This window comes from Trachypithecus francoisi, unplaced genomic scaffold (assembly GCF_009764315.1).
Source record: "Trachypithecus francoisi isolate TF-2019V2 unplaced genomic scaffold, Tfra_2.0 Lachesis_group2, whole genome shotgun sequence".
NCBI lineage: Eukaryota > Metazoa > Chordata > Mammalia > Primates > Cercopithecidae > Trachypithecus > Trachypithecus francoisi.
This window is the reverse complement of record NW_022681465.1, coordinates 111,321,673-111,339,934: the sequence shown is the minus strand read 5'-3', so window position 1 is coordinate 111,339,934 and position 18,262 is coordinate 111,321,673. Positions and strand designations below refer to the sequence as shown.

The following is an 18,262-nucleotide window of genomic DNA, read 5'->3' as shown; positions in this document are numbered from 1 at the left end:
ATTACCTTCACTTTATGGTTTAGGAAACAGGCTCAGAGAGTTTAAGCCACTGGCTGGAGGTCACACAATTAGCAAGTTTTTTTTGTGTTGTTTTTTATTTAATTAAAATTTTTTTTGAGATGGAGTCTTGCTCTGTCACCCAGGCTGGAGTGCAGTGGCGCAGTCTTGGCTCACTGCAACCTCTGCATCCTGAGTTCAAGCGATGGTCCTGCCTCAGCCTCCTGAGTCGCTGGAACTATTGGTGTGCGCCACCACGCCTAGTTAATTTTTTTGTATTTTTAGTAGAGACAGGCTTTCACCATGTGGCTTCAGACTCCTGGACTCAAGTGATCAGCCCACCTCATCCTCCCAAAGTGCTGGGATTACAGATGTGAGCCACCGTGCCCCACCATAATTAGCAAGTTGTAGCATATGATCAGGTCTGCCAGATTCTAAAGCCCATTCTTCACATTCAGCATTGCCAAAGCCTGCCACATTCATAGAAATATCCAGTCTTGGCTAGCAGCTTGCCTTTAATCTTAATGGGCTTTTTACTGAAGAGTTTCTTCTTTTCATCAACAATTTGAACAGAGCCCTTGCATAGTGAGTCAGTTGTTTGAGTACCTTGAGTACTAATAATGGATTTGGAAAGTTCAGATCTTTAGAGATAAGTATTTTTAGACATTTAGTAAAAGATATGAAGGCATCCAGTGAGGAAGAATGTAGTCATTTTTGCGGCTACTTCTATCCAGCAACCTTCGAGTTTATATTAGCATGCCACATACTGTGCCATGACTTTAGAACCAAAGATGCGGCAGATATTGTCCCTGCATCCCGGAATCTGAATCTTCAGCCTATTTGTTTTTAAACGTCCAAATTCCTGCATGCATTTTGCCATTCTAATACGGCTTTGACGGGGGCGGAAGGGAGGTTGTGAGTAGAAGGAAGGTAAGGACTTTTTTTAATAGAAGTTTATAAAATCTCTTATTTCACACCATAAGGAAAACATAGATAAAACTCTGTTATGGTAAAAAGTTTAGTCATTTGGAAACCAGTTTTCTTTTTGTTTTTTTTTGAGACCAAGTCTTACTCTGTCACCCAGGTTGGAGTGCAGTGATGCGATCTTGGTTCACTGCAGCCTCCACCTCCTGGGTTCAAGTGATTCTCCTGCCTCAGCCTCCCAAGTAGCTGGAATTACAGGGACGTACCACCATGCCCTACTAATTTTTGTATTTTTTGTAGAGATGGGGTTTCATCATGTTGGCCAGGCTGGTCTCGAATCCCTGACCTCAAATGACCCAACCACCTCGGCCTCCCAAAACTGCTGGGATTAAAGGTGTGAGCTACCAGCCCAGCCTCAACTTTCTATTAATAAGCTTCTTTGGAACAGAAGAACTAACCTTTTTACGGGTAGAGAAAAGATACATGGGGAGAAAGGGTAAGGAAAGGATTAGGCAAGAGAAAAAAAGATGATGGTGGAGATTATTATCAGTGTCATCAAGCTGAGACTTGCAGCCTTGTGCCCTTTTAGGTTTGAGCCCTTGTACAGGGAGAAACAGTGCCAGATTCTTTATAGATACTTTTCCTACCATCAAGTAGACATTATCCTTGAACTCTGCAGCCTTCCCTGGCATCATCACAACAACCACACCGCCACCAGGAAAGCCTGTCTTATTCTAGTCAAGCACCTAGGGATAGGCATGCAAATTGATAACAAAAACAAAAGATTACAAAACTGGGAGGAACTAGGCATGGTGGCACACTCCTGTACTCCCAGCTACTCAGGAGGCTGAGGTGGTCGGGTCACTTGAGCCCAGGAGTTGGAGACCAGCCTGAACAACATAGTGAGACCCTGGCTCAAAAAAAGAAAAGAAAGAAAGAAACTAGGAAGAGGGGAAAGGCAGAGACTAAATGATACCTCCCGTCTTCCTCAACCAGGATTAAAATAGTTCTCTCTCACTCATTGTGAAAAGTCTAAGGGTTGATCTTTTTCACCGTCAAGTCCTGCCCTTGATCTGTTGGGTCTTTTTGTCAGTCTCACAGGCTTTACGAGAGAACACCTATCCATTCCTGGCCATGATTATGCTGAAGGATCGAAGGATGACTGTGGTGGGACGGCTAGAAGGCCTCATTCAACCTGATGACCTCATTAACCAACTGACATTTATCATGGATGCTAACCAGACTTACCTGGTGTCAGAACGCCTAGAAAGGTACAAGGGAGTTCCCTTCTGGAACAGAGAGAGACCAGCTGTAAATTTGGAGGGCTGACCTGGGGCTCTACCAATACTGACTTCTTCTGTGCATCAGGCCACTATTAGCTTTTAGCTTTGCCCATTTATTGTCAAAATATTTACATACTTTGAACTAAATTACTCTATATCAGGTAATCTGTTCTTAGAGATGTTCAAAATAAAGACAAGGGCTGGGTGCAGTGGCTAACACCTGAAATCCTACCACATTAGGAGGCTGAGGCAGGAGGATTACTTGAACCCAGACTGGGCAGCAAAGTAAGACCCCATCTCTACAAAAAATAAGAAAAAATTAGCCAGGCATGGTGGTACATGCCTGTAGTCCCAGCTACTTGGGAGCCTGAGGTGGGAGGATTGCTTGAGGCCAGGAATTGGAGGCCGCAGTGAGCTCTGATTGTGCCTCTGCACTCCAGCCTGGATGACAGAGGAGGACCCTGTCTTTAAAAAATAATAAATGAGTGAATAAACAAAATAAAGACAGGCCTCTATGCTCAAGAATGTACATTGTGGTATTTAGAATAGCCAAATACAATATAAAGAACTTTGATGTAAAAAAAAAAGTGGAATGGCTATAATTCCTCTCCATTACATAAGTTATGTACATTAATTATAGGAAATCCTAAAACCACAAAAAGGCACAAAGAAGAAATTTAAAATCACTGATAATCCTACCACCACTTGAACATTGTTATATATTTTTTTAATTTTACGCATAACACACACCCCTCTATATGTACACATTTATTTGTAAAATTGGGATAATACTTTTTTACAACTCTTCTTCATGTAAGAATATATCATAGCCTTTTCCCTCGTCATTAAATACTCTGCCACATTTTAAAAATTACTGTGTAACATTCTATTATCTAAATATATCATAATTTAACCAGGCCACTCTCTTTGGATTTTTGGATTACTTTCTGTTTGTTGCTATTATAAATAGCATACATGGAGATAATTTCTTGCAATTTGTGATGGTTTCCTTAGATTAAAATTTAAATTCCTGAAAGTACAGTTTCTGGGTGAGATAATATAAGTATATGTTTAAGACTTTCGATTTGTAATGCCAACTTGCCGTCAAGAAAGTTAAACAAACTTAAATTTATGGAAAGCTTTTAATAACATGGGGACATGCTTGTTACGTATTAGAAAAATGCAGAATCAGGCCGGGCATGTTGGCTCATACCTGTAATCCCAGCACTTCGGGAGGCTGAGGTAAGATCACTTGAACTCAGGAGTTTGAGGTCAGCCCGGGCAACATGGTGAAACCCCATCTCTACAAAAAATACAAAAATTAGCTAGGCGTGGTGGCACACGCCTGTAAGCTGAGGTGGCAGGATTGCTTTAGCCTAGGAGGTTGAGGCTGCAGTGAGTCATGATCGCACCACTGCACTCTAGCCTGGGTGACAGAGCAACACCCTCTCTCCAAAAAAAAAGAAAAATGCAAGATCAAAACCCTATAAATAATAGTGTTATTTTAACTGTGTAAAAAAATGTATAGAAGAGGAAACTTTCTGAGGTAACTGAAATGTTCTTTCTTGATTGGAGTGGTGATTATGTGGTTACATTTATCAAAATTCATTGAATTGTACATTAAGATCTGTGCATTTCATTGCATGTAAATTTTGTCTTAATTTTTAAAGTATAAAGCAAGAATGTTTTATCTGTTCAACTATTTTGACTGGCTAAATATTTTGGCTAAGAGAAAACAGAAATTTGTTGGAGAGAAACTAGGAGCTATGCCAAATGTTATATGGTGTTTTATCTTTGATTAGGGAATCTCTGAATCACTCTGAAAACTCTACATTTTCAGATCTGCTACAATGTGTATATGGATGTATCTGTGTGTGTTTTGGTCTTATGAGATCAGTACAAAAATGCAGTAACCCAAAATGGTATTTACTTGTAAAATATGATGTTGATGATCCCTTCATAATAACAGTACTGTGTTACATTTGTTAGAATTAGGGGAAAAATTTTATTTTAAAAGAGGAGAGGAAAACTTGCTGTTTTCTTTTCTGCCAAATTAAACTGAGATAAAAGGTGGTTTATTCAGATTCTGCCATGCTCTGCTTTTGGAATCTCTTATGGCAGTGTGAAATAGTCATCTGCTAAGAATATCAACGTTTTTACACACACACACACATAACGCACGCACACGCACACACAGAAAATTTCAGTATAAGAAAACACAGAACTTGTGAGAGTGCTGTTTTTCTTCTCTTGCTCTTGATCTGTTCACAGGGAAGAAAGAAACCAGACCCAAGTGCTGAGACAACAGCAGGATGAGGCCTACCTGGCCTCTCTTAGGGCTGACCAGGAGAAAGAAAGAAAGAAACGGGAGGAGCGGGAGCGTAAGCGGCGGAAGGAGGAGGAGGTGCAACAACAAAAGTTGGCAGAGGAGAGACGGCGGCGGGTAATGGACCTGTGGCTTTACTCCCTGTGATTCCCAAACTGCCGAGACTTTGCCATCTTGGTCTTAAGTGTAAAAGGAATAAATGATAGCCACCTTAAACAGACTAAAAGAAAAAAAAAAGGACAAAGGAAAGAAAAAAATAGAACATATTGTGATTATGGGTGATTTAAATTTTTCATACCATTTAAATACTCATTCTTTTTTAAATAAAAATTTTAAAAAAGGCCGGGCGCGGTGGCTCAAGCCTGTAATCCCAGCACTTTGGGAGGCCGAGACAGGCGGATCATGAGGTCAGGAGATCGAGACCATCCTGGTTAACATGGTGAAACCCTGTCTCTACTAAAAAATACAAAAAACTAGCCGGGCGAGGTGGCGGGCGCCTGTAGTCCCAGCTACTCGGGAGGCTGAGGCAGGAGAATGGCATAAACCCGGGAGGCAGAGCTTGCAGTGAGCTGAGATCCGGCCACTGCACTCCAGCCTGGGCGACAGAGCGAGACTCCATCTCAAAAAAAAAAAAAAATTTAGGCCGGGCGCGGTGGCTCAAGCCTGTAATCCCAGCACTTTGGGAGGCCGAGACGGGTGGATCATGAGGTCAGGAGATCGAGACCATCCTGGCTAACATTGTGAAACCCCGTCTCTACTAAAAAATACAAAAAAACTAGCTGGGCAGGCACCTGTAGTCCTGGCTACTCAGGAGGCTGAGAGGCAGGAGAATGGCGTAAACCCGGGAGACAGAGCTTGTAGTGAGCTGAGATCTGGCCACTGCATCCAGCCTGGGCGACAGAGCGAGACTCTGTCTCAAAAAAAAAAAAAAAAAATTAAAAAAAGAGACAGACTTTGCCATGTTGGCCAGCCTGCTCTCGAACTCCTGACCTCACGTGATCTGCCTGTCTTGGCCTTCCAAAGTGCTGGGATTACAGGCGTGAGCCACCATGCCTGGCCCTAAATATTCATTCTTAATACCAGTATTAGCTGATTTGGCATTTTACTCATTATCTTTTTGTTTTTGTTTTGTTTTGTTGTTGTTGTTTTTGTTCCCTAGCAATGTATTTCTTTTTTTTTTTTTAAGAGATGGGGTCTCACTGTGTTGCCCAGGTTGGAGTGCAGTGGCTATTCACTAGTGCAGTCATGGCACACTACACCCTGAAACTCCTGGGCTCAAGCAGTCCTGCTGTGGCCTCTCAAGTAGCTGGAACTACAGGCACATACCATGGCACCCTGCTCCCTTTCCCCTTTTTCTCAAATAAATACCTAGACATAATAAATAATACATGAGATGCAATTGTACTTTAAATTTAGGTTGTTTTTGACTATTCCCAAGAAGTTTTTCGTAGAATACTTAAACATTAATTTTTCTTCTGACGACTGCATAATAAAGCTACATGGTCATTGTATTTATTTCTTGAGCCGTAGCCTCACCTTTGCTTTGTGTCTCTGCAGAATTTACAGGAGGAAAAGGAAAGGAAGTTGGAATGCCTGCCCCCTGAACCTTCCCCTGATGACCCTGAAAGTGTCAAGATCATCTTCAAATTGCCCAATGATTCTCGAGTAGAGAGACGATTCCACTTTTCACAGTCTCTAACAGTAAGGACCACCTAAGTTCTGTGAAGTGTATGTAGCATCTGGGCTATAGATTTGGAGCTTTTACTGACTGTTGAGAGTGGTGTTGGTGTGTCTGCTGCTCTGATGAACAGGGAATAGAGAGAGAGATGGGTGTGCCATCAGTGGACACCAGGAACAGTACTGCAGAGTGGACTGCTGTAGGCTCCTTCAGTTCTAGCTTCCAACTCAAAGCAATGTTTAAGTTTTTGTTTAATTATGTTTGGGCTCTGCTAAGAAAAAAAGGTACCTTACATAAGTCCCTCAAAAGACTTGTGTGTTTGAAGATGGGAGGCTCTTCTATGCTGTCTTCCTGCATTGGCTTCAGAATCCCGCCAGGCCCCTGCTCTGTAGAAAAAGCTCTGTCTCCAGTTACCTAAAAGCACTGGAATGACATACCTGAATATAAGTGCACTTGCAGTTTGGATGCAGTTGTCTTTCTCTTTCTACTCATTTTCTGAGGCCCCATTTTCTGAGGCTACTTTGTATATATGATAGCCATGTAATAGTGTTTGTCATTTCCACGTGGAAGTCCTTAAAAACAGAAACTCAGTCTCACAGCATGAGGATCAAATTTTCATTCTTCCAGGGTTACTAAGTGTGTTTCCTTGGTCAGTTGACTTAATTTCTTTTTTTTTTTTTTTTTTTTTTTTTTGTTGAGACGGAGTCTCGCTGTGTCGCCCAGGCTGGAGTGCAGTGGCCGGATCTCAGCTCACTGCAAGCTCCGCCTCCCGGGTTTACGCCATTCTCTCGCCTCAGCCTCCCGAGTAGCTGGGACTACAGGCGCCCGCCATCTCGCCCGGCTAATTTTTTGTATTTTTTTAGTAGAGACGGGGTTTCACCGTGTTAGCCAGGATGAGTCTCGATCTCCTGACCTCGTGATCCGCCCGTCTCGGCCTCCCAAAGTGCTGGGATTACAGGCTTGAGCCACCGCGCCCGGCCAGTTTACTTAATTTCTAAGCCTCAGTTTCTTCATCTGTAAAATGGGTTTAATAATAGGCATGGCATGGCACAGTGCTCATGCCTGTAATCCCAGCACTTTGGGAGGCCAAGGTGAGTGGATCATTTGAGGTCAAGAGTTTGAGACCAGCCTGGCCAACATGGTGAAACCTCGCCTCTACTAAAATTACAAAAATTAGCTGGGCGTGGTGGCACACGCCTATAGTCCCAGCTACTCAGGAGACTGAGGCAGGAGAATCACTTGAACCCGGGAGGCGGAGGTTGCAGTGAGCCAAGATCGTGCCACTGCACTCCAGCCCGGGCGACAGTGAGAGACCCTGTCAAAAATAATAATAATAATAATAATAATAATAGGCACTCCCTAGTAGGATTGTTGTTAGGATTAAATTCTCAACATTGTGCCTGGCTCCTAGTAAGCACTTAAATACTCACTACTATTTTTGGTATTTGTAACCAAAAGAAAATTTGTTTATATTGAGAGTCAGTATGTCACCTTTCCAAATTTATAGCTGTAGTGGATTCTGCAGTTTTCCTGATCACTCAAAATAATCAAGGGTAAACCTCATAATTAAAAGAGGATGCACTGTAGTCAGGTGAGGCTGGGTAGTACATTCATTGCTTCTGTTTGTTTAACTGGACAACATTGGGCAAGTTGCAAAACTTTTACAGGGCCTCAGATTTCCCATTAGTGAACTGGAACTATAATCTGCACTCTGATAAGTTTAAACTGCAGATAGGTGTATCATACACTGAGCTAGATACTCTAGGGATCATTTAGATGAGTGAAACATGGTTTTGGATTTCATGGAGCTTACTGGCCAGTACAGAATGTAAGACTCAGAGAACTAATACAGAATTAAAGTTATGAAACATTCTGGTAAGAGAGAAGCAAATGGCTTCCTTGTTTTATTTATCTCTCGTTTATGCATTTATTTATATTAGGGTAAGTGCTCATGTCTCTAACTTTGTTTGTTTTGAGACAGAGTTTCGCCTTGTCACCCTAGCTGGAGCGCAATGGCACTATCCCAGCTCACTGCAACCTCTGCCTCCTGGGCTCAAGCAATTCTCCTGCCTCAGCCTCCCAAGTAGGCACCCACCACCATGCCTGGCTAATTTTTTTTTTTTTTTTTTTTTTTTTTTTTGAGGCGGAGTCTCGCTCTGTCGCCCGGACTGGAGTGCAGTGGCCGGATCTCAGCTCACTGCAAGCTCCGCCTCCTGGGTTTACGCCATTCTCCTGCCTCAGCCTCCCGAGTAGCTGGGACTACAGGCGCCCGCCACCTCGCCCGGCTAGTTTTTTTTTTTTTTTTTTGTATTTTTAGTAGAGACGGGGTTTCACAATGTTAGCCAGGATGGTCTCGATCTCCTGACCTCGTGATCCGCCCGTCTCGGCCTCCCAAAGTGCTGGGATTACAGGCTTGAGCCACCGCGCCCGGCCTTTTTTTTTTTTTTTTTTTTTAGTAGAGATGGGGTTTCACCATGTTGGTCAGGCTGGTCTCAAACTCCTGACCTCAAGTGATCCACCCGCCTCGGCCTCCCAAAGTGCTGGGATTACAGGTGTGAGCCACTGCATTCGGCCTCATGTCTCTAACTTTGGATTTTTAAATTGAGATAACATGGATGTGCCTCACACAGTATCCACCATGTAGTAGGTGGTTAATTAGTGTTAATTTCCTTCCCCTGGTGTCCCGTTTCTTAACTATGGGTTTGTATATGTAGTTTAGCTTTCATGTTCACTAGCAATTCTGCTATTGTACACACAAACTCCATGGAATTTCTACCCCAAAAATTCTGATAGATAAAACTATATATGAAAAACCTAGGCCAGGTGCCGTAGCTCACGCCTATAATCCCAGCACTTTGGGAGGCCAAGGCGGATGGATTACCTGAGGTCAGGAGTTCAAGACCAGCCTGACCAAAATGAAGAAACCCTGTCTCTACTAAAAATACAAAATTAGGAGGGCGTGGTGGCGCATGCTTATAATCCCACCTACTTGAGAGGCTGAGGCAGGAGAATTGCTTGAACTTGGGAGGCAGAGGTTGCAGTGAGCCGAGATCATGCCATTGCACTCCATCCAGCCTGGGCAACAAGTGTGAAACTCTGGCTCAAAAAAAAAAAAAAGAATGAAAAACCTAACAAAAATGTACTCTCCTGAGAGTTTTGGAGGAAAAATTTGTTAGAACTGTGGAACAGAATAGGCTTACGGCCAAGAGGGAACCAGCCATTCATTAACTATTTGATCCTTGAAGACTTTTAAATGGGTTCCTCACTAAAAGCTGTTTTTTTAAAAAGAGTATCATGGCCAACTGAGATGAGTCTAAGAGAAATGCTTGCTCATAAATGGGGCTTAGAGATGGAAAGAAGTGTAAAGTAGCAGTGTCCTGATAGTGCCGGCCTGGAATTTAACATTCACAGAGATAATTACATAAAACCTAACAATGCTGTAGTGTTTTTTAGTACCCTTAAAGACCTTGTGTCGGCCGGGCGCGGTGGCTCACACCTGTAATCCCAGCACTTTGGGAGGCCGAGGTGGGTGGATCACCTGGGTTCAGGAGTTTGAGACCAGCCTGGCCAACATGGTGAAACCCCATCTCTACTAAAAATACAAAAATTGGCCAGGCGTGGTGGCGCAGGCCTGTAATCCCAGCTATTCAGGAGGCTGACGCTGTAGAATCGCTTGAACCCAGGAGGCAGAGGTTGCAATGAACAGAGATCGTGCCATTGCACTCCAGCCTGAGTGAAGAGAGCAAAATTCTGTCTCAAAAAAAAAAAAGGCCTTGTATCATCTTCCCGTGAACTTGGTCCTTTGTAAATAATCTCGAGGAGTGACAGATTTGTGGGTAATGCTCAGCTCTGGAAAGTAGTGAAATGCTAAGATAAAAGGGATACGCTGCAGAACAATTGCCAGGTCCCATGAGTGGTCATAAAAGAGGCAACTGACTTTGTTTTAAACAAATGTGTAAGAGATCCAAAGCCCAGAACTAATTTTTCTGTCCATTGCAAACCAAAAGGGACCTCTGGTAGTAATGTGATGTTTCCTGATGGTTATCAACCCTTTGCCATTAGTAAATAAAAAATGCCAGCCGAGTGCGGTGACTCATGCCTGTAATACCAGCACTTTGGGATGCCAAGGCAGGTGGATCTCTTAAGGCCAGGAGTTCAAGACCAGCCTGGCCAACATAGTGAAACCCCATCTCTACTGAAAATACAAAAATTAGCGGGGCGTGGTGACATGCACCTGTAATCCCAGCTACTCCGGAGGCTGAGACAGGAGAATGGCTTGAACCTGGGAAGCGGAGGTTGCAGTGAGCCGAGATCATGCTACTGTACTCCAGCCTGGACGACAGAGTGAGACTCCATCTCAAAAAAAAAAAAGAAAAACAAAAGCCAAGTTTGTGCCAGGTATTCTCAAGCAGTGATTAAAAAGGAATCAGAAAGTATTTTTTTGGCCGGGCGTGGTTGTTCACACCTGTAATCCCAGCACTTTGGGAGGCCGAGGTGGGTGGGTCACCTGAACTCAGGAGTTCGAGACAAGCCTGATGAAACCCTGTCTCTGGCCAGGCTAGGTGGCCCGTGCCAGTAGTCCCAGCACTTTGGGAGGCCAAGGTGGGTGGATCACGAGGTCAGGAGTTCGAGACCAGCCTGGCCAACATGGTGAAACCCCATCTCTACGAAAAATACAAAAATTAGCCAGGCATGGTGACACGTGCCTGTAATCCTAGCTGCTCAGGAGGCTAAGGCAGGAAAATCGCTAGAGCCCAGGAGGCAGAAGTTGCAGTGAGCCAAGATCCTCCCACTGCACTCCAGCCTGGGCAACAGAGCAAGACTCCATCTCAAAAAAAAAAAAAAAATGTTTTTTTTTCACTCTTATATCAAACCCATATTGGTTTCATACCAAGAATACTTGGTGTAAGTCTAATTGATGCATCTTAAGAAAGAGTGCATGTTAGTGGGAATTGCGAAGAGAGAAGGAAACTGAAAATGAGTGAGGCTGATAGACTAAAATATCAGAAGTTTATAAAATCAGGAATGGATTAGATAAGAGGAACATGGATTTACTGTTTAAATTTTGGATTATAGCCCTTTGAAAATCCCTCAGGAGGGCAACATGGCAAGACTCTGTCTCTACAAAAATTTTTAAAAACTAACCAGGCATGGTGTTGCACATGTGTGATCCCACTTACTTGGGAGGCTGAGACAGGAGGATTGCTTGAACCCGAGAGGTCGAGGCTGCAGTGAGGCGTGTTTGCGCCACTGCACTCCAGCCTGGGTGACAGAGTGAGACCTGTCTGGGGGAAAAAAAAAAGTCCCTAAAGAGCTAAGTTTAAGAAATAAAGGGCTGCTTTACACAGAGGGAAATAAAACCCAGAGAATTCATCATTGTGAGAGGTGTATCAAAAAGAAAATAGAAATAGATTCCTCCCAAAATTGAAAAATAACTTGAATGACACATTCGTCAACTTTGGGGTTGATCTGAAAGAGGCTGGCAGAATTGTTGTTAGAAGTAGATTGCTAGATGGAGGGGCCACAGAGCAGACAGGGAGAGATGGCAGTGGCCTGTTCCACAGGCATCTCACACACAGTTTAAATTTTAGCATCATGGACTCTCCTGATACTGCCTCCCTTCTCACTAAGGATTTTACTTGTACCTTGTCAGAGCCAGAGCAGGGTAAGGAGGGCATTCCCACAGAGAGGAGATTCATATGAGGTGCAACACGTTTATTTTGTTGTATTTTTTTGTCCATAGGTTATTGGGGAACAGGTGGTGTTTTGTTACGTAAGTTATTTAGTGGGATTTGTGAGATTTTGGTGCACCCATCACCCAAGCAGTATACATTATACCCTATTTGTAGTCTTTTATCCCTCGCCTCTTCCCACTCTTCCCCCCAAATCCCCAAAGTCCCTTGTATCATTCTTTTGCCTTTGCATCCACATATCAGTGAGGACATACAATGTTTGGTTTTCCATTTCTAGTTACTTCACTTAGAATAATAATGTCCACTTTCATCAAGGTCGCTGTGAATGCTGTTAATTCATTCCTTTTTATGACTGAGAAGTATTCCATGGTGTATATATATATATACCACAGTTTCTTTATCCACACGTTGATTGATGGGCTTAAAACTGGATCCTTGGATGGGTGCAGTGGCTCACGCCTGTAATCCCAGCACTTTGGGAGGCCGAGACAGGCGGATCACGAGGTCAGAAGATTGAGACCATTCTGACTAACACGGTGAAACCCCATCTCTACTAAAAATACAAAAAAATTAGCCGGGCGTAGTGGCAGGTGCCTGTAGTCCCAGCTACTCGGGAGGCTGAGGCAGGAGAATGGTGTGAACCTGGGAGGCGGAGCTTGCAGTGAGCTGAGATGGTGCTACTGCACTCCAGCTTGGGGGACAGAAGTGAGACTCTGTCTCAAGAAAAAAAACAAAAACTGGATCCTTTTGCTATTATGTAAAAGATAATTGGCAAAACTTGAATAGGGTCTGAAATGATAATATATTATATTATAGAAATAATGTGTCAGTTACATTTCCTGATTTTGAGAGCCAAGTTATGGTTACATAGAAGATTGTCCTGTGAGTCTGTGATCACCTCAGAATACTTGAGGCCATGTGTCTTACAGTTGGCACTTCACTCTCAACTCATTTAAAGAAAAAAATTCTGTATCCTATACTTCCAACTTTTCTGTAACTTTGTGATGATTTCTAAGTTAGCATTTTATCAGACACGTCACAGAAGAGACAGATGAATTCAGAGTAGGACTAGTGTTGGGCTTGTGTGATTTCTTTTAAAAGGGCTGCCTCATGCATATGCCGTGGGGAATGAAAAGATCTAGAATTCCAGTGTGATGTGATTCTTTCATATAAGTCATCCTCCGGAGTTGGGGGATATTTGACTTCAGAGTTGTGCATGTGTGTGTATGTGTATGTGTATGTGTGTTTCTCTTTTTCTCACCGCCCTTCTTCTATATGACCTCTGCAGGTAATCCACGACTTCTTATTCTCCTTGAAGGAAAGCCCTGAAAAGTTTCAGATTGAAGCCAATTTTCCCAGGCGAGTGCTGCCCTGCATCCCTTCAGAGGAGTGGCCCAATCCCCCTACGCTACAGGAAGCCGGACTCAGCCACACAGAAGTTCTTTTTGTTCAGGACCTAACTGACGAATGACATTTTTTTTCTTCCTCTCCCCTCCTACCCCAGTCCCTAAATGAAATAGGGAAAAAAGAAAATGACGACAACAAAACAGAAAAAAAAAAAAAGAGAGAGAGAGAAATTCATATTATTATTATTATTATAATACAATATTTTTTTTAAAAGACTGCTGCATCCTTAGGAAGGATCAGAAACCATGCTGCCCACAAGAGTCACAGCCTGTGTGTGCGCGCGCAAGGTTGGCAACAAACATACCCACTCGGCAAGCCCGCCCTTCCTATGGCCTCTGCGCACGCACCTTCCAGTGAACAGAGACTCTTCACCTTCAACCCATCCATTGTCCCAGCTGGGAAGGGGACATTCCCACTAGTTCTCATTCATTCTTGTTTTTATGGAAAATAAAAGTGAAAAACCTCCATCAACCAGCTACTTGCAGCATCTCCTGAGGACTTGCTTCTCCTGCCTCTGGGGAAGAGAGGGAAGAGAAAGCAGAGAAGCAGAGATGTTCCTTGAACTGCCCACAATTTTTCAATAACTTTTGTTTCTGTTTTATAATGACCAAAGGAATGAGGCTGACATAGATGTATTTTTTTTTCCTTTATTTGATAAAGAGCCAATTCTTTAAACCCATGAGTTTATGCCCTGGGCTCCTTAGCCCACAATAGTGTAATAAAAGTGCCCTGGGCTGGTTTGTGCTTATTTCTGCCATTGTCCCTCTCATGTTCCCAGAGAGGTCATTCTTTTTGGTCCAGAACTTGCTGTCCTTTCTTACCACCTGTGCACCCCACTTGGAGCAGTTGGAGGAAATCTGGGTTTGTGGCCCTGCAAAGGCTGTATATGTAACACCTATGTATGTGGTGGAACTCATCTTTACACACAACTGCAGCTTTTCCTTGGAGTCTGTACCAGGTGGTGGTTATGGGGTCTGAACCAAAGGATAGCAGCTCTTCATTCCTCTTCTGACATGTGCATGCTGCTCCTCCCAGCCCTGGGCTTTCCTGAATTGCCAAGCCTGGTGCCTTTCCAGAGGACTAGCAGGGCCTGTGGTGGAGCCAGCAGAACCACAGGAGAGTGCCCTGCCTGTCTCAGTGGAAGTGTATTATTGTTTTAAGGATAGAAAGCACCAGAGGCCTTGAAGGGAGCCAAGACAGAACTCCCAGCCTGTGTAATCTATTGGAAGGCACATTTTCGTTTCTGATGCAGCCACCTTCTGGAGGCAGCTTTTATCCTTTCTCTCTATTGCTCTGTTGAAGTAATAGGGTTTTTTTTTAACCTCTGGATATCTCGTCTGTGGTTCAGTTTATGGTAATGGGTACATGGATCAGGCCATGTATTAACAGATGCCAGTGTGCTCTGACAAGTATTCCAAAGTGTTCTGTAGCTAGACTGGTGCAGGCTCGTACCACTGCAACCAACTGACGTTACTGTAGTTCCTAGTATGCTGTGAGGACGGGGGTTCAGATCAACATAAAGCATAACTTGCTAGAGTTGTAGTCTGAAGGCTTTCTCTCTTGCTTAACTAAAACCTAAGGACCACTGTTTTTGGTAGCAATTATATGGTTACTATCCACTGCAGTCCTGAGTTGTTGGGGTAAATCCCACATGACAGAGTAAGGCACCCCACAGAAATTAACCTGGAGAGCCTGAGAAATTGCCAATGGGCTTGGCGTAGCTGTCTAGAACACCATCTCTCGGAAAATTTAACTCTGTCCCTGGCTACCTGTTGTTCTTCCACTTGGTTTTCTGCTCTCCCAAGGCCAGACGAGTGGGACTCACCATCTGACTGTTGTCAATAAAATGTATCTGGAATGAACAGCAGGATAACCCACGTTCTCCACATGAGGATAACCTTATGTGCAACTTTCCTGCCGACAACCATGCTGAAGAATTTTCCCACTGAAGTCAGAGCCTTCCTCCCCATCTGGAATTCACAGCTTTTCCCTGGCAGCACACAGGAGGGTATTAAGAACCTTTGTGAGGCTAGGTACACTATATAGGTATCTTGTCCACACCTCTTCGGGGAAGCTATGATTTTTTTTCCGTCATAATTCGGTCTCATCTTACTCTACAATGTGCACTTTATGCCTCTTGCCTTTTGATAACAGTGAAGGAAGTCAGCTGCCAGAATATTAAGAAGGGTCTCCTTTATGTCAGTACAACTGTTGGGGTGGCCTACCCATTTACTTCAGGTTTCAAGAGGCTTCACCAGAAGCACATGCCCCTGTCTAGTCCCATTTGAAACAGTTCTGCTTTACTGAGACCCTAGACCGGTCTTCTTGCTGACCCTAGTGCTGCTGCCTACATGCCATTTCCTTTCCTCCTAAGTCAAATACAGGCTGCACATTTTGTCACTTAATGCCAGTACAATCTGTGTCACTCCTAAGGACTTTTGGGATTTTGATGGGACCTACAAGGGAGAAGACACTGAGAAAGCCGATGATCTGCAAGCATTTGCTCTTGTTTCCACATCACCTCTGGGATATTTCAGCTGTTGTTTCCAAATGGCAAGCGATCAACTAAAAGCACTTGTTTCAAGTTTTGTTCCGCACTCCCAAGACTGAAGTTGTAGATTCAGCTGAATAGCCATGGGAAGTGACCAAGCAAAGACACCCGATGGGAGTCAGTTGAATATTTGTACCCTCAGTGGAGCCCTTCTGATCTTTTCTTCCACTTCTGCAGAATTTCCTCTAGCAAATAATTCTTTCTCCTTGCTTGCCTCCACCATGATATTTGAATAAGAGATGGCCAGAGGATAACACTTACCTTTTAAAAACTAAGCTAAAAAGAACCTAGAGCCTTCAACTGAGCAGTTGTGAAAATTGCTAATGTGCCAAGGCCAAGCAAAGAGTTTCAGAAAATGACTGAGAAGGAGCGATTACCCCCAGAATGCAAAATCAGGGGCATCGTTATCCGGTGCTTGAACAAGGAGCTCCACTCTACAACTGGTTTTTTAGGACTTGTGAGGAACGCAGCAACGGAAATCCATCCACAAAGGATGCAGTGCCCCAACTTGTACTGCGCCTGAATAGTCGTGATAATTTACTGAAGAAATCTAGTGTACTTTAAATTTTTTTCATAAAAGTTTACATTGTATTGTAGGTTAACATTAAATGTTTTATAACAAAAATTTCATAACACGCTGTGGGTCTTTCTGTGTAGGACAGATGTGGTAGATAATTTTCTGTGTCTGAAGGAGAGGTTGAAAAACACCGGGAAGGAACAGTATGGTGTAGCATTGCCAAGGAAGGGAGAGTCAAAGAGAAGGATGGAGTTAGGTCTTTTCTGTTGTATCCCTGTGGAAAAATAGCAACTTAGTATGATGGAGAGAGAGAGCAGACAGGCCTGGGTTCAGATTTGGGCTCTGGTTTGTCAGGTTTGCAACCTCGGGCAATTTCTGTAGCTTCCCTGAACTTGAATTTCCCCAACTATAAATGAAGATAATGCCATTCACCTCAGAATAGGTTTATAGATTCAATCAAGTAAATGTATATGAGGCTCTTGATACAAAGATGTCATTAAGTGTTTCTTCTCCTTCTATGGGAGTGTATTTTGTGAGAATATTTTCTTGCAGTAACTTATTTTCTTAAGGAATTTGTCACTTCTGTTGGAACCAACTTGTGTCCTTGCAAAGGAGTGGCTAGAAAAAGCCTCTTCTGGCCATGTGCAGTGGCTCAAGCCTGTAATCCCAGCACTTTGGGAGGCTGAGACGGGCGGATCACGAGGTCAGGAGATCGAGACCATCCTGGCTAACACGGTGAAACCCCGTCTCTACTAAAAAAATACAAAAAACTAGCCAGGTGAGGTGGCGGGCGCCTGTAATCTCAGCTACTCGGGAGGCTGAGGCAGGAGAATGGCGTGAACCCGGGAGGCGGCACTTGCAGTGAGCTGAGATCTGGCCACTTGCACTCCAGCCTGGGCGGCAGAGCGAGACTCCATCTCAAAAAAAAAAAAAAAGAAAAGCTGCTTCTGATCTTACAGATTCTGGATGATTGGCATTCTAGGTATTTTTGCTCATGTTTTTATTTTTTATTTATTTATTTTTTGAGACGGAGTCTTGCTCTCTTGCCCAGGCTGGAGTGCAGTGGCACAATCTCGGCTCACTGCAAGCTCCGCCTCCCAGGTTCAAGCCATTCTTCTGCCTCAGCCTCCCGAGTAGCTGGGACTACAGGCTCCCGCCACCACACCCAGCTAATTTTTTTGTATTTTTAGTGGAGATGGGGTTTCACCATGTTAGCCAGGATGGTCTCGATCTCCTGACCTCGTGATCCGCCCGCTTCTGCCTCCCAAAGTGCTGGGATTACCTGTGTAAACCACCGTGCCTGGCCACTTTTTTTTTTTTTTTTTTTTTTTTTTGATACAGAGTCTCGCTCTGTTGCCCGGGCTGGAGTGCAGTGGCATGGTCTCAGCTCACTGCAACCTCCGCCTCCCGGTTTCAAGCTATTCTCCTGCCTCAGGTTCCCGACTAGCTGGGATTACAAGCACCCGCCACCACTCCTGGCTAATTTTTGTATTTTTAGTAGAGATGGGGTTTCACCATGTTGGCCAGGCTAGTCTCGAACTGCTGACTTCGTGATCCGCCCACCTCAGCCTCCCAAAGTGCTGGAATTACAGGCATGAGCCACTGCACCCGGCCTCATGTTTTCATTTCTGAGAGGAAATTTAAGCCTCAGTTCTCTGCCTTTCTCCTGTGCAGATACTCAGTTTTGTGGATGCAGATTCTTGGTACCTTCAGAGTTGTCCCCCTGTTCCTAGCCAAAGATTTGGGGCCCTCATTTTTTTAACGTGCATTAAGTGTAAACTAGAACTCTATTGCTCAGTTTCATAAGTGTGCAAGAGTTTATTTACATAAGGTGAGAAGCCACTAAAACATTTCACAATTCATTTTGAAACTTAAGATATAAGCTG

General features: G+C 43.7%; 1 protein-coding gene across 1 annotated transcript in view; it reads left to right on the top strand.

Annotated features, from left to right (window-relative positions):
- Positions 1 to 16,489, top strand: part of FAF2 (Fas associated factor family member 2) — a 63,452-nt gene extending 46,963 nt beyond the window's left edge. Inside the window, exons 8-11 of the mRNA XM_033180098.1 lie at positions 2,015 to 2,192; positions 4,476 to 4,647; positions 6,088 to 6,231; positions 13,190 to 16,489. Of these exons, the coding sequence (XP_033035989.1) occupies positions 2,015 to 2,192; positions 4,476 to 4,647; positions 6,088 to 6,231; positions 13,190 to 13,372 (677 nt within the window). The 3' untranslated portion in view covers positions 13,373 to 16,489. The remainder of the gene's footprint in view (positions 1 to 2,014; positions 2,193 to 4,475; positions 4,648 to 6,087; positions 6,232 to 13,189) is intronic.
- Positions 16,490 to 18,262: the final 1,773 nt, after the last annotated feature.